Source organism: Narcine bancroftii, chromosome 4 (assembly GCF_036971445.1).
Source record: "Narcine bancroftii isolate sNarBan1 chromosome 4, sNarBan1.hap1, whole genome shotgun sequence".
NCBI lineage: Eukaryota > Metazoa > Chordata > Chondrichthyes > Torpediniformes > Narcinidae > Narcine > Narcine bancroftii.
In genome coordinates, this window is record NC_091472.1 from 314,607,344 (window position 1) to 314,624,129 (window position 16,786).

A 16,786-nucleotide genomic window follows, 5' to 3' on the forward strand; every position below is an offset into this window, starting at 1 on the left:
ACATCGATGATTAAATATCTTATTTACTCTCCACTTCTGCTCTTGAATGTGTTCTTTCATTAGACGCTGAGAAGCCTTTTGATCGGGTAGAATGGGACTATCTGTTTGCTATTTTAGAAAAGTTTAATTTTGGCCCAGATTTTATTAAATGGAATAAATTACTGTACTTGTATCCTACAACCACAATTTGTACCAATTCACAACAGTCAAAACTTTTCAGGCTTAAGGTTGCCCCTTAAGCCGGTTGATTTTTGACTTGGTATTAGAACCTCTTGCTGTAGCCCTATAGGAATGCAGAGATTTTTCAGGGATAATTAGGAATGGTTTTGAACAGTGAGTTTTTTTATATGCCGATGATTTTTTGGTTTTTATTTCACATCCAGAGATTGCTATACCAAATATATTAACCTTATTTGCCCATATGGCCCAGTTTTCAGGCTAGTGTAATCTGTGTAAGTCTTGGGTAAACTTATACCTCTCATTTTGTTCATTTTAGATTGGTCACAGTGTTTGAGCTACCGAAAGAAAATAGACACCGAGAGCAGTTCAGTTTATACAAATGTTTATTACAAATTCAAAAGCTGATTTCACACTACAATATGCAAGCCCTTCCCAACTATACTTATCAACGCCTGAACTGGTCCCAACTGCCGAACGACTGCACACTTGTAGTAGGTTGTTAGGGCGCCGGTAGCAGCTTCTCCACCTCCCCTGACCGGGATATTGGCTGGACTCTAGAAGTTCTTCTTCTTGCTAAGAGATGTTGCCACCTCTCGGAGAGTCTCAAACTTCAGCAGCAGGACCATGACTTGTATTACCCAAAAACTGCTTACCCAAGCACCTATTCCCAGCACAGCAAGAAAGATAAGGGAGCAAGCTAGCATGCTAGGCTTCTATCGAATAACATAATTTTCAGCTTATCACTTTGAATGCAATGGATTATTTTGCATCAAGGCTAGGCCTCTGACAGTGTGTGACCAAAACAAGCAGGAAGATTAAATGTTCTTGGTACACAGATGTCCTTTCGTCAGATAACAGCATCTCTGGCCCCTCGGTGGAATTTAGCTTGTGTCTGCTGATTCTAAAAAAACAAGCAGGTTCTCAGCCCTGCAGAAGCAAAGGCCGCAAAAGTAAAAAACAGATCAGGGGGTCAATGGCGGGATCATTGGTTACATTTAAGGAAAGACTGGATAGTTACATGGAGAGGAGAGGACTGGAGGGGTATGGACCGGGTGCTGGTCAGTGGGACTAGGAGGGTGGGAATTTGTTACGGCATGGACTAGTAGGGCCGAACTGGCCTGTTCTGTGCTGTAAGTGGTTATATGGTTATATATATATATGGTTATGGTTTAAATCGTCCATTACAAGGGGGTCTTCTTTAAGATATTCCAATTTCCCTTTTAAGTTAGTGAATGATCCGTGTAGATACCTTGGAATTACATTACTAAGAGTTATAAAAATTTATTTAAAGGAAAAATTTTCTGCAACATTTAATCATGTTAAAGTAATATTATTGGGAAGATCACCTTTATCTATTACTATAATTGGACATATTAATTCAATTAGAATTAATATATTACTGAAATTTTTACATCCAATCTATAACAATCTTTATCCCTAAATCTTTTTGAATCACTGGATTTGTTTATTTCTTCATATATATGGCAAAGAAAACAACCTTATTTAAACAAAGCGCATCTTCAGAAAAACTGAAAGGAGTGGAGGACTGTCATTCCAAATTTCAGATTCTACTATTGGGTGCTCAATATACATAATTTGCTTCTTTTGTTAAAATTTGGTAAATTAGTTGACTGCCTTTTTTCTAAAAATTCATCTATGTTGGCAATCCTTTTTACCTTTTTCTAAATTAACAGGCAATCTGATAATGAGGCAGAGGTTGAGAATATGGACACAATTTAGAAATTTTTTGGAACCCCTAGTTTTTCTCTCGCCAGTCCTATTATAGCTAATCACTTTTTTTAATCTTTGTCAGATACAGATTTTAGGGCGTGATGTAGACTATGTATCAAAAATTTTAAAGAACTTATTATTAGAGATAATTTTGCTTCTTTTGAATAATTGAGGGCAAAATTTAAATTACCCAAGTCATTTTTTTTTCACATTTCTACAAGTAAGACATTTTGTTCAGTCCAAACTTTCTGATTTTCCAAGGATTTATGAAACAAACGTTCTTGATTTTTTTTCCACTTTCAATTTTCTCAGAGGCTCAATATCATTTAGCAAATTTGTATTTGTGCATGTTTGTCTGTTCTCCATGCAAATCAATATGGAGCACTCTAGAAATGTCCATGGAGGTTCATTTGGATAACGTTTGATGCTGAACGTTATGACCAAATTGAATTTAACCTTTAAGGTCATATGAAGTTCAAAAGTGTTTTTGACAAGCTTGCACTGACTTGCATTACCATTTATTATAATTGTGGTAACATAAGATGGTGACCATATTGCGCAGATGTTAAGAAAAAGTCATTCCTAGAATAAGAATCATGCCTGTTTGAATAAAAGGAGTAATCTTTGACTTGGATGAATTCTCCATGCGTCTATTAAATTTAAATAATTAACAACAGTGTAGCTTTAGCTGCTTTCGTTCTTGTTATTGCTGTTGTTGAGATCTACCTAGAGCTGGATCGAAACAAAAATTAAAATCTCTATTAATATATTTTCCATTTGTATTTGCTAAATTAATAAATGTTTCTTGTATAAATTTTTCATCTACATCCGATGCATATATATTCATGTGTCTGGTATTCTGAAAAATTGACAATGTACCATAAATGTAGTTGCAGGATCAGTAACTACATTTTTTTTATTGTAGCCAGAAGATTCTTGAATATTAAAATTGCTATTCCTCTAACTTTTGAATAAAATGAAGAAGCTGCAACATACCCAAACCAGTTTCTCTTTAATCTGGCATTCTTTTTCAATTAAGTTTCTTGCAAAAAATGCTATATCAACCTTCATTTTCTTAAAATATGCCAAAATCCTTTTCCTTTAAAGGGATAAATGCCTTGACATTGACATCGTTAGGGATCTTTTAAAAGGAAAGTTAAAAGTTGTAGGAAAGGAGGAAGGCATAGAACAAAGGGAATTGTAAGAGCCAAAGGCTCGGTCTTTACCTGTTGCGGTTGCGGGCGTCGGCAGTATCCTCTGGGGTGTGTAGGCCTCTTCCCATTGGCGCCTGCATGAGGGTCGACACAGTTTACAGAGCTGAAGTGCGGCGGCACGTGGACGGCTAGCTCGGCCCCGGCAGCGGCGATGTCAGCCGGGGGCCTGGTGTACGCATGCGCCATGGCGCGTGGTGGCCCATGAGCAGTCGGCTCATCCCCAATGGCGGCGGTGTCAGCTGGGGGGCCGGTGTGTGGTCCCCACCATGGAGTGTGGACTTCTGGGCAATAATCAATGTGCCAGAAGTAAATCTAGCAGAAAACAGCATTGTAGCCTCGATTCAGACGAGTGGCCTTACTGGGGCTGGTAAGGATAATGGCCAATGCTCAAAAGTGCCTGTGAAGGCTGAGAGCAGAAATGCAATGGTACGTACACATGCATTTCTTGAACCAGGGAGCAGGGGTAGCAACAGAAGTTCCAAAGTGGACTCCGGGGTTTCCATGTTTCAATTGTGTCATCTCTACGTATAAAGGCTAAGGCCGAGTTCGCTGTTCTTCAAGCACAAATGGATGCTCTTGATAAGAAATGCGCCTTAGTGATGCTGCAAAGGGAACAGGAGGAGCAGCAAAAAATGCAGCAATGGGAACTAAGGAGAGAAAGGGAACAATTGGATCTGAAATCAAAATTGGTTCCTGATAAGTCTGAAGAGAAGGTATTGACAAGTTTAAAAGGATCTGTTGTTCAAAGCGAGGTCAGATGATAAGAAGTCATCAAATGAAATAGGAGCATTTGATGCTAAAGCAGAACGAACCTTTTGTATCACGGTCATAAGGACGTGAATATATATTGGACAAATCCTCTTCGAGCTGGGGCTCGAACACCAAGAATAACCCCTTTGGACAGAATGTCACAGGATTTTAGTTGTGAAACAGGATGAATTATTGGAACAGCAAAAAACTGTAAATAAAGAATTCCCTTCTAAAGAAAAGGAAACAGATCAATGTGAAAACAACTCAAAGGTACAGTATCTAAACCCATATCGAAGGAGTTATTTTCACCAACAATACATGAAAATGAAGTTTCTGAAGATGTTGCAAATACTGCTAGTTATTTTTCCTTTGTAATTAAATTTGAGGCAGGACTAAAACAAAAGACTGAGAACAAATCTGAAAGTAGCTTCTATAGCTCAGAGGTTACAGATCATCATGCTACAAAACTGGCGAACGCAGACATTGTGCCAAAGGAATAAAGGAGCACAGACAATGTGATGCAACTTCCTTTGGAGAACAAAATATTGAAAGAGGACTTGGAAATTTTGGATAATCATGAAAACGGTAACTTCTGTAGCTCAGAGGTAACAGCAGGTAAAGGCCAATGAAGAAATCTCACAACATGCAAAACTGGAGAAAGCAGAAAATTGCATTGGTGGAAAAAGGAGCATATGACCTGATGATTTGGTGAAACTGCCTTCAGAGAACAAAATGTTGAAAGAGGACTTAAAATATTGAATAATCACAAAAACGGTGAACAGAAAGATCTTAACTTTGAAAATGAATCAAATGATTCTTCAGTTTCGAAGGTGACCAAGGAAAAGGTCCAGAGAGCAGTTGACAAGAATGGAGATTTAACTGTAGATATAATTCACAAGGCCAGAAAGCCGAAGAAATGAATAACTGCCGAAGAAATTAATACACTTAATGATGAAAGAGAATCGGCCTTAAAAGAGAACAAGTCTTTGGTTAATAACACAGGACAGCTGACTTGAAAACAATCCAGAATATAACTTGAAGGCCCAGCTAATAACAATTCAGAAAGAAAGAAATTGCATTGCAGCAATGTAACAAACAAGATGAAGAAATTCAGACTCTTCGAGTTTACTATACAAGGGCTGAAAGCAGAAATACCCATGTATCATATGACCTTTTAACTCCAGATCATGTTAGTAACCTCTTGGAAGATGATGGGAGAATTACTTTCTTATCGAAAGAATGGAACGCAGAGAGTGTAATAAAAGGCCTCAAAATGAACTGTCAGAAAATGGGACTGAATTGAAAGTTATGAAATTGGATCTGGAATTGCAGGAAAAGACTAGAAGCTAGAGTGATTGAAGAGACTGCAGTTCTAGTTAAAGAAATTTGTTGGAGCCATTAGTGAGACCAGTCTACTTCTTTAAAGAAGGATTCTACAAATGCTGTGGCTGTTGGTGAGTTTGAAGAACTAATGTTTGAATCTTACTCATGAACAACTATGGGGTGGGGGGGAAGATGAGCAAATCTGGCACTAAAAGTTCAAATTCTTACGATGAGAAACGGATTGCTGGAAAAAAAGGAAGAAATCCAAACGACATGCTCAAGATGTACCTCATGTTAAAGTTAAGCGGAAAGCTGTGTCTATTCTGTCTGAGGAAGATCTGAGGTTTACTGGTAGATGTTTGTAACTCAAGAATTCTACAGAAGATGAAGGAACTGTAAAGAGTACAAACTGACTTTATTTTGTTGAATTTTGTTTTGTACTTTGACCATATATAGACTACAGGGTGGAGGTAAAGATGAAGAAAGAAGACCTGCGTAACGTTTCAAATGTTATGTCATTATATAATGGATTATAGTTATGTTATTACCATTATAAAAGACATTACATCTCATTATAATTAGGGTCCGGTGTAAGACCCATAGGCTCGGTTCTTACCTGTTGCAGTCACAGGTGTTAGCGGTATCCTCTGGCATCCAACACTGTTTATGGAGCCGGAGCGTGGCAGCGCATGCACGGTTGGCTCAGCCTCAGTGGCATTAGCCGGGGGACTGGCATGTCGCCCTGAATGCATGCACCTTGGAGAGTGGTGGCACATGCATTCTTGGCCTCGGAATCACAGTGGTTGGAGCTGGGGCCGGCATACCACACCAAGGAGCATGTGCAGGAGTTGTGTGCACATTTAGGTTCTACGGTCAGCGTCGGCAATTGGAAACTAGCAGGAGGGGAAGTTAGGGGTTGACAATTTCTGATGTTCATCTTGCCACACTTTCAGAATCGTTAAGTATCATTTGAACATCGTCTAGGCCTCGTTAACTTTTATATGAATTTTTGTTGAGAAGAATCTATTACATGTAATCTTTTCTGATATTCTAAGTTTTGCGTGTTATTTGAATACAACTGAACTTTTACTGAAAATGTTTGAAAATGCACGGCAGACAAACCCCTAACTTAACCTCCAAGCGACTATATAAGCAATAGGAAAAAAGTCGCTACAGGAATATTTATATTAGGGTGAGGCCAAGATGATTGTAGGGATAAAAGTTCAAATCTACTGTCGGAGTACCTGTATAACATCACATAACCCTGAGATTCTTTTTCCTGTGGGCCAGGCAGAATTTCTACTTGTCAGTAGTGCAAAAAAATCTGTACCCTAGAAAAGGCACTTATACAGAAGAGAGAAATGTAGCCAAACAGCAATGCAGAAAATATTCAATAATAAATAATGCAAACAATTAGAGTCATCTGATTGAGTTTGTTGTTAAGGAGTCTGATGATGGAGGGGGAACAAACTGTTCCTGAACCTGGTGGTACGTGTCTGTGGCACCGACACCTCTTTCCCTGATGGCAGCAGTGAGGACAGAGCGTGTCCTGGGTAGTGTGGATCTTGATAATTGCTGCTCTCCAACGGCAGTGTTCCTCATAGATGTTCTCGATGGTTAGGGAGTTTTGTCTGTTATGGACTTGGTTGAGTCCACTACCTTTATCAGGACTTCACATTCAGAGGTATTGGTGCCTTGTGATGGATGCACACAGTCAGTTCCACAACACACCTGTAGAAGTTTGTCAAGGTTTTTGATGTCATACCAAACCACTGCAAACTTCTGAGGAAGTACTGTAGAAGTGTCAATGGACTATCTTCACAATGTGTGGGGTCTGAGATAGTGACAGGAATTGAAATTTGCTCACCCTCTCCACCTCTTTTTTTCACTCTTCCCCGCCCCCCCCCCCCCATCACTAGATCCCACACCTCTGGTTTTCCTTTCCTAAAGTCCACAGTTGGCTCCTTGATTTTGGTGACATTGAGTGAGAGGCTGTGGTTGGTACACCATTCAGCCAAGTTTTCAGTTTCCCTCCTGTATGTTGACTTGTCGCCCACTTTATACAACCCACCACTATGGTATTATCAGCAAGTCTGTAAATGGTATTGTCGAACTGAGCCACACATTCTTGGGTGTAAAGTGAGTAGAGCAGGGGCTAAGTATTCATCCCAGTGGTGCTCCGGTGTTGATGGTGATCTGTGGATGAGATGTTCTTGCCAATCCTTAGGGAGGTGAGGAAATCCAGGATCTGATTACACAGTCGGGTATATTGTGATTGATAGTTTAATGAGGGCAGTTATGGAGGGTGATCATAGAAACAAAAGAGTAGGAAATGCAGGACGATGGGCTGTACTCAGTAGGTCAGGGGGTGCTAGTGGAGAGAGCAAAACAGCTAATAGCATGGATGCTTGATGTGTAGCAGACGTAGCTGGTATCAACAGAGAAAGTGAGTATTCTGAAGTTGTATCAGTGCTGAAAACGAAGGCTGTAATGTGCTCAAACGTCAGGGATGCAACCAGTAGGACTGCTACCTTGAACTTCCAGTGAATGAGGTTCAATTCTGGTGCCTTTGGTGTGGAGTTTGCACGTTCTCCCTCTAACTGTGTGGGCTTCCTCCAGGGGCGTAGGTTCCTGGCACCTCGGTGGTGGGAGGGGGCAGGGAAAAGCTGCTTGCGAGATTAAATTGGTATTGAAATTTTATTTTACATTTTTTAAATATTGACATGGCCTTTCCAGCCCACGAGTCCATGCCACCCAATTAACTTACAACCCCGGAACATTTTGAACAGTGGGAGGAAACCAGAGCCCCCGGGGAAAACCCACGCAGACACAGGGAGAACGTACAAACTCCTTACAGACAGCGCCAGATTTGAACCTGGGTCGCTGGCGCTGGAATAGTGTTGCGTGAACCATGCCACCTTGATTGCTGTGAGTGTGGATAAGTGGTGGAACCTGGGCAGGGGAGCTGATAGGGATAAAATGAGTTGAATGAATGGAGGTGGTGAAGGGGTTCTGTGATGTAATGTTTGTAAATGTATTTGGGAGATAAATTGGTAAAATTAGAGTAGGTTACATACATGCATACACACACTTTAAAACAGATCTTATTTGAAATATTGAAGAATTCATATTCAGTGACTTTACAGAAACTATACACATTTCACAAGTAGGTGCTAATTGAAATGATGTCATGAAATGAATGGACTGGAGACCGATTGTGTTGAACATTTTTACAAGACTTCCGACCTTTCTGCAAAGTGCTCACTCAAAGGTCGCCCTGGGTTCTTGTTGACCTAAAAACAACAGATAAGAGCAGAAAACTAACTCCTATTGTTTGCTGGAGAAGTGATGGGGGGGGGGGGGGGGGGTATTTGCAAGTGTGTGAGAGAGAGAGAGAGAGAGAGATTGAAGAGTCACAGCTGAAATAAGCAGGAGTAGCTTGTTGGAACTAAAACAAAAACTCCAGAGTGGCGGATGGCTGGAAGTGCTATCTGTCTGATGTTTCTCTTGGAATAAGGGGAATAGAAAAGAACTGGTAGCCTGAAAGAAAGAGGTTATCTTCTGGAGAACCTTGATGGGGCAAGTTTCATCAGCGAGACATTGAGGTGACTAATGGTGGTGCCTCAGTTGTGGAAATCCTGGAACAACACAACGTGCAAACCCTACGAGAACCTTCATGAGCACCAAAGTTTACCTTTCGAGCACCAAAGCCTGGTGAACTTTATACATGTTAAATTCTGTGCACAGTATAAGAATTGCCTGCAGACAGTGAACTTGAAGGAATAAGAAGTGAGATTGGACTGTGAACCAAAGAACTTTTCTTAAATTTACACACCCACTACATAAAAGTGCATTTAAAATTAGAAGGGGGGTTAAGTTGGGTTAGTTGAGTTAATAGAGATAAGTTAAAGTTTGATTCTGTTTTCATGTTTTCAAAATTAAAAACAATTTCTGTTTAACTACTTGTCTTGGTGAATGGTTTTTGGGGTCCTTTGGGCTCGTAACAGTTCTGACTATGGGTGGGGGGGAGAGGGAGGAAGACATTGCCTGAAGAGGCAGTAAGGCAGAAACTCTCAACATTTAAGAAGCATTGAGACAAATAGTTGACTTACCGTGGCATTGAAGACTACAGACCTAATGCAGGTAAAGGGGATTAGGTGAGTAGAAGGAAACATGGACATGATGGGCCAAACAACCCGTTTCCAAGCTGTATAACACAATAGCTGAAAGGAAGATGAAGTGTCTTTCCCCAATCATGTATGGGGTCATTAAACAGAGACCTGAGCCTAGCAGGATGCAGTGGGATGTTCTTCCAGCACTTGAAACCTCCTTGAGAAATTGTTCTGTCTTGGCTGAATAATCTGGGTCTGTGGATGAAAAAAATAATTATTTTCCCATGCAAGGGTTTGAGATGGTCAATCAGGAGAAATTATTTCTGGATGCAGGAATATCTGTACCCAGAGGCTGTTGGTTGGCATCAGAGCCATTGGAATGTGTGTAAATAATTTTTTAAATAAATAAATAGATAGAAAATCTGGAATGTGCTGCCTGGGAGGCAAATGGATAAATATCTAATAGGGAGAACAATTGCAAGATTCCAGAGAGAGAGAGATTTGGAGTGGGACAAATAGTATAGACTGAAAGGGCCAGCAGAAATGATCAGAATCAGGTTTATTGTGTGAACATGGGTGAGGGGAAGAAGCTGTTTTTGTACCATTGTGCACGTCTTCAGCCTCCTGTCCCTCCCTCCTGATGGTAGCAGAGTGAAGAGGGCACGGGGGTTCCTTGAGGATGGAAGCTACTTTCTTAAGACACAGCCTGTTGTAGATGTCCTTAATGGAGTGAAGATTGATGCCCGTGAGGGCGCTGGGCGAATTTACAACCCTTTGTAGCCTCTTCCTGTCCTGTGTATTGGTGTGTCAGTTCCAGACAGTGATGCAACCCGTCAGAATGCCCTGCGTGGTACACCTGTGGACATTTGCAAGAGTCTTTGGTAGCAGACGGGCTGAACTTCTCAAAAACTGCAGCAGCTGGTGAGCCCTTCCTCATGACTGAATCAACGATAAGCTGAATAGCTGTTCCCTACCCTGTATCTTTGCTCACTTTTTCTTCTCTGTGAGAAGGGTCAGCTACTTCATCAGAACAGACCAAAAGGCATTTGTAGATGTGTCAAAAGTTGTCTAACCCTCCCCCACACTCTATTTAAATAGACTTAGCAAAAATCTAACAATTTCCAATGCCATTTATGGAAAAGCTTCCTAATTTACCAATTCCTCTTCCCTCTGAATTGTACCCCAAGTATTTTCTTGCTCCAGTCCCAAACTTTCTAACCAAAGTAAATGCATTAACACTGTCCTCCATCTGGTTCTTTCAATATTCAATCAAATTCCCCACCACCCCCTTCACTCTTCCACTGAATACCACACTGGTTGTGTTAAATTTAAGTCTTGTTCACGATACTAACGCCAAGAATAACAGAAGCATCCTTTTAAATTTAAACCTACAGCACTGTAATGGTCCCTTCCATCCTATGAGCCCATGCCCCCCCAATACACTAATTAACCTACAACCCCCGTATGTTGTTGAAGGTGCAGTATCTGTAGAATCTTAAACTACTTGGGTGTTTTGTGTAGCTGTAATGAATACCGGCTTCTTTTGTCTAGCTGTGGAGATGAACGATCTTTCAGATTTAAAAATATATCTATATATTCTGCTTTATTTTAATAGTTTGCCATCTATGCTCACAGGTGAGCTGGGATAAAAATCCTGGCTCTTGTCTCCAAATACTTCTGTAGTTGCTTTATTCTGCTCTCATTTTAACTTGCAGGGTAGACCCACATTTGTTTTAAATCCTCATTGCCTCTTTCATTTCTCCCTTGCCTAGTTGAAATTGAGGATGGGAACAGCATCTGGCAATTACTTTCTTCCGAGCCAGTGGCCTTATCCCAAGCAGCTGGTAAATCTCACACCCCATCAACACATCAGTCACTGTGCAGTGGAGATGATGTTTTCTTTGGGAGCTCCCGCATTGGGCCAAGGAGAGTGAGTGATTTGGGTCATGACAACTAACTAACAACAACTGGCCAGAATGTGCTCTTTCACAATCAGATGGGCAGAAGCCAACGGCTCCTCCTCTCTTCTGTAGGTTCCTTTGGAATCTGGTGACGGAAGCCTCTTCATAGTTTTCTCATTGTTTCTTTAGCAAAAGCAAAAGTAAAGCGTACACTAATGCGAGTGGCTTTGGAGTTGAATGATGGATTCCAGGGCAGGGACAACTCCCCCTTCCCTTCCATCACAGTGCATCTTTCTCAGTCCTCTGCCTCTTGCCTCTTCTTTCTTCTCCCACCTGTATTCCCTCCACCCTTTTATCTGTTCTGTCCTTGCTATTCCTCGAGAAGAGTTTCAGCCCGAAACGTCGACTAGATGCTGCCTTACCAACTGGGTTCCTCTGGCATTTTGTGTCTTGATCCAGTTTTCTGGCATCTGCAGACATCCTGTTTACCAGTCGAAACAATCTCCCTGCTTTTATCTTGTATTATTTCTTCAATAATTTTGTTCCTGTAAGATCCCTCTCCTCCCAAAACAGCAAAATTAATATGTCTAAGGGCCCCCAAGAAATGGGTAGGAATGGTACAGTAACTACACACAGTGAATAGATCACTTAGCCCGCGTTCTTGAGCCACCATTCAGTAGGCCAGGGTTGATCTGTGCCTTAACTCCATCCACCCACATGAGCCTACTTCTTTCAAAAGTTTTAAATTGGATGTTATCAAGGAAATCTGCAGATTCTGGAATCTAGTGCAGTATACAAAAATGCTGGAGAAAGTCAACAGGTCATGCAGCATCCACAGAAAGTAAAAGGCAGACTTTTTGGGCCTGGGCTCTTCATCAGGAATGTTTGAAAATTAGCCAAATGCCTGAATGTGGGGGTGGGGGAGGAGCACAGGGTAAGAGGGATATGGGAGAGGGCAAATGACTAAGAAAAATAGCTCTCTGATAGGAGAAGGAAAGGAAGAAGGTGGGGAGCCAGAGGAAGGAAGACAGAAGGGTGGAGAAAGAGGCTCGTGGGGAGGGGGGGGTTATTGGAGAAGTTGATGTCAATGCCATTTGGTTGGAGACCATAAGATAGAGGAGTAGAAGTAGGCCATTTAGCCCATCGACCACTCTGCCATTCCATTATTAGCTGATCCACTCTCCTCTGCCTTCTCCCCATAACCCTTGATACTCTTGACTATTTGGATACCATCTGAGCTCTGAGAATTCTCAGATGGAATACAAGGTGTAGTTTTAAATTGAACCCAAGCCTCTGCTTTAGTGAGAGTTTGTTTTCCATTCCCTCTGAAGGGTCTTTGGCCAAAAATTTTAATTTTATTTAAATTTAGATATACAGCATGGTGATAGGCCCTTCCATCCCATGATCTCACTCCGCCCATATACCCTAATGAACCTACAACCCCTGTACATTTGGGAGAAAACTGGAGCACCCATAGGAAGCCCACGCAGACACGGGGAGAATGCACAAACTCCTTACAAACAGTGCCCGATTCGAACTTGCCGCTGCAACAGCATTATGTTAACCATGACACCCAAAAAACATTCATTGTTTCTCTTCCACAGAAGCTGCTTAAATTGCTGAGTGTTTCCAGCATCATTTTGAATTTCTAGCTCCTGCAGTTTTTATTTCTCCCTGTCCCCCCTTACAAGAAACACAGGAGATGTCTTCCTGTTCTAGATTCTTGACTTGCTCCAAATCAGATTGACATGAGTGGCGAGAATATTTCTCCTGGTTGGAGGTGGCCACAGTGGGGGTGTAAGGTTGAAGTTTTAGCCTGAGATGAATGCTTGGTGCTTTTTCTCCTGTCCCTCAGCCCCATTCTGGACAAAGAGACGATTGAAGTAGGCAATCTGCGGTTTCAGGCTCTCTTCACCCCAGGCCATACAGTGGGTCACATGATCTATGTCCTGGATGGGACAGCTCACAACAGTCCTGCTTCCCTCTTCTCTGGAGATCTGGTCTTCCTCTCTGGCTGTGGTGAGTATTTCCCCAGGACATATCGCTCCCCTGTTTTAACCTTTTGAGGTATTGATGCACATAGAACTGATCATTTTAACTACAACAGTGATTTCTTGCGTGGATATTCCATTTCTAATGTGCCTGACCTTGGAATATGTGATGGCATGATGTAGCGAGATCTTCAGTGTGCACCTAATCCAAGTTCACCCTACCATTGAATGCTATAGCACAGAAACAGGGCCTTTAGCCCATCTAGTCACTGCCAAACTATTCTGCCTAGTCCCATTGACCTACATCTGGGCCATAGCTCTCCGTACCACTCTCATCCATGTACCTATGCATTTTTCTCTTAAATATAAAAATCAAACCTGCATTTACCAATTCAGCTTGGAGATCGTTCCACTACTCTCTGTGTTAAGAAGTTCCCCCTAATGTTCCCCATGAGCACCTTGTCTCACAGAACCTCGATGGAAAAATCCTGATTGCATTTACTCTGTATACCCTTCATAATTTTGCCCTGGAAATGTCTCATGCGATGATGTAGAGGGAGCTTTGTTCTGCAAGTACATTTGTGCTCCAATTGTGTAGGTGTGTGTAGCAGAACAGTGCAGAAGGAGCTTTATTCTGTCCCCGTAAAGCCAAACTTGAATATAATTCCATCTGGATCCCCATTGGAACACCTCCAAATCTATAATCAGAAGCTTCCAGATGTGAGAAATCTGAAATAAAAACCCTGCAGGAGATGCACTGCAAAGGTAATCATGAACTACTAGACTGTTGCAGCCAACTGGTTCCCTAAATAAGAAAACAGGAGCATATGAGCTCCTCTGCTATTCAATAAGATTATGGCCAATTCATTCCTGCCACTTCGGATCATGGGCTTGCAATGTTTCTGCGTGTCCCTCGACTTGCAGTTCAAGTGTCTTGTCAGTCTCTCTCTGGAATGTGTTCAATGACGCAGCTCCTTCAAGTGGAATATTCCAAAGATTCACTGACCTCTGAGAGAAAATTTTCTTCTCCTCATCTCCCTCTTAATTTGAAACTATTTTCCTGAATTCTAAATCTCCCCCCCATGTTTCAGTAGGAGTGCAGTGCAGGCAAGTGGGACTAGTTCAGGTAGACAACTTGATCAGTATGGACAATTTTGGCCGAATGGCCTGTTTCCGTGCTATCTATAACGTTCTTCTGATCTCCGATGAGTATAGGCTCAACCCGGTCAGTCTTTTCTTCATCACAAAAATCTCCCAAGCCATCCATGGCATAGGATGTGTCTTTCTGCTTTCCGCATTACAGGAAGGATGTGGAGACTTGGGAGAGAGTGCAGAAGAGATTCACCACTAAACCGTATGGATTAGAGAATATTAGATGTAAAGAGAGATTGGGAAAACTTGGATTATTTTCTCTGCAGTCTCGGAGGCTGAGGTGTGAAGCGATAATTTATTCACATTCACACTATCTAATTCCTTCTTCCATTGTGTCCAGCTTATTATCAGTTTAGTTTTACCCTAGCAAGAGACTTCTCCATCCTCCCTGCAGCTTCTCTCCACCTCATTTGTGACAAAGGGGTCATGGACTGGAAGTTTTCATACTGTTCTTTTTCCCCCACAGATGCTGAGCATTTCCAGCATCTTCTTTTCTGATGTTACTCACTGGTGGCAGGGCCAGATTTTTGTCACTGATTTGGATGCTTCTCCATTCCACCTTTTATCAGTGACCCAGCTGGGAAATTATAGACCAGTTAGCCTGACGTCAGTAGTGGGAAGAATGCTAGAGTCAGTTATTAAAGTAGTGATATCATCGGACAGAGTCAGCATGGTTTTATGAAGGGAAAATCATGTCTGACGAATCTTTTAGAATTTTTTGAGGATGTAATCAGTAGAGTGGATAAGGGAGAACCAGTGGATGTGGTATATCTGGATTTTCAGAAGGCTTTTGATAAGGTCCCGCACAGGAGATTAGTGTACAAACTTAAAGCACACAGTATAGGAGGGATGGTGTTGAGGTGGATAGAGAATTGGTTGACAGACAGGAAACAAAGAGTAGGAATAAATGTTTTTTTTCCAAATGGCAGGCAGTGACTAGTGGGGTACCACAAGGCTCATTGCTGGGACCACAGTCTCCAGAATGGAGGACCATCGCCTTCCCAAGATCGTATTATATGGCGAGCTCTCCACTGGCCACCGTGACAGAGGTGCACCAAAGAAAAGGTACAAGGACTGCCTAAAGAAATCTCTTGGTGCCTGCCACATTGACCACCGCCAGTGGGCTGATAACGCCTCAAACCGTGCATCTTGGCGCCTCACAGTTTGGCGGGCAGCAGCCTCCTTTGAAGAAGACCGCAGAGCCCACCTCACTGACCAAAGGCAAAGGAGGAAAAACCCAACACCCAACCCCAACCAACCAATTTTCCCTTGCAACCGCTGCAATCGTGTCTGCCTGTCCCGCATCGGACTGGTCAGCCACAAACGAGCCTGCAGCTGACGTGGACTTTTTACCCCCTCCATAAATCTTCGTCCGCGAAGCCAAGCCAAAGAAAAAAAAAAAAAATATCAATGACTTAGATGAGGGAATAAAAAGCAGCATCTCCAAGTTTGCAGACGACACGAAGCTGGGTGGCAGGGTTAGCTGTGTAGAGGATGCAGGGTGACTTGGATAAGTTAGGTGAGTGGACTAATGCATGGTAGATGCCATATAATGTAGATAAGTGTGAGGTTATCCACTTTGGAGGCAAGAATAGGAGAGATTATTAGCTCAGTGGTGTCTGATTAGGAAAAGGGAGATCCAACAAGAACTCTGTGTCGCTGTGCACCAGTCATTGAAAGTGGGCATGTGGGTTCAGCAGGCAGTGAAGAAGGTGAATGGTATGTTGGCATACATAGCAAGAGGATTCGAGTACAAGAGCAGAGAGGTTCTACTGCAGCTGACCAGGGCCCTGATGAGACCACATCTGGAGCATTGTGTACAGTTTTGGCCTCCTTGGCTAAGGAAAGACATCCTGGCGAAGGCTCACTCGATTGATACCAGAGATGGCAGGACTTGCATATGAAGAAAGGTTGGATCGACTAGGCTTATACTCACTGGAATTTAGAAGATTGAGGGGGGATCTTATAGAAATGTATAAAATTCTTAATGGATTGGACAGGCTAGATGGAGGGAGCTTGTTCCCGATGTTGGGGAAAACCAGAACCAGGGGTCACAGTTTAAAGCAAGTCTTTTAGGACTGAGATGAGAGAGAAAAAATTCTCAGAATGTGGTGAATCTGTGGAATTCTTTGCCACAGGAAGTGGTTGAAGCTGGTTCCTTATCTACATTTAAGAGGGAGTTAGATTTGGCCCTTGTGGCTAAGGGGATCAGGGAGAAAGGGAGAAGGTTGGTACTGAGTAGATGATCAGCCATCATCAGAATGAATGGTGGTGTAGGCTTGAAGGGCCAAATGGCCTACTCCTACCCCTTTTTAATGTTTCTACAAGGCAAAGAGTAGGTGAGGGTGGGGCGTTCTAGAAAGGAAACAAGTGAAACAAGCTTTGATCACAATCCAGTAGATTCCATTGGCACCTTTATTCCTGAGGTCACC

At 42.1% G+C, this 16,786-nt stretch overlaps 1 protein-coding gene across 2 annotated transcripts in view; it reads left to right on the top strand.

Annotated features, from left to right (window-relative positions):
- pnkd (PNKD metallo-beta-lactamase domain containing) overlaps positions 1 to 16,786 on the top strand; it is a 54,795-nt gene that overhangs the window by 25,804 nt on the left and 12,205 nt on the right. For both annotated transcript variants that reach the window (XM_069935983.1, XM_069935984.1), the window contains one exon: positions 13,067 to 13,230. In XM_069935983.1, coding sequence (XP_069792084.1) covers positions 13,067 to 13,230 — 164 coding nt within the window. The remainder of the gene's footprint in view (positions 1 to 13,066; positions 13,231 to 16,786) is intronic.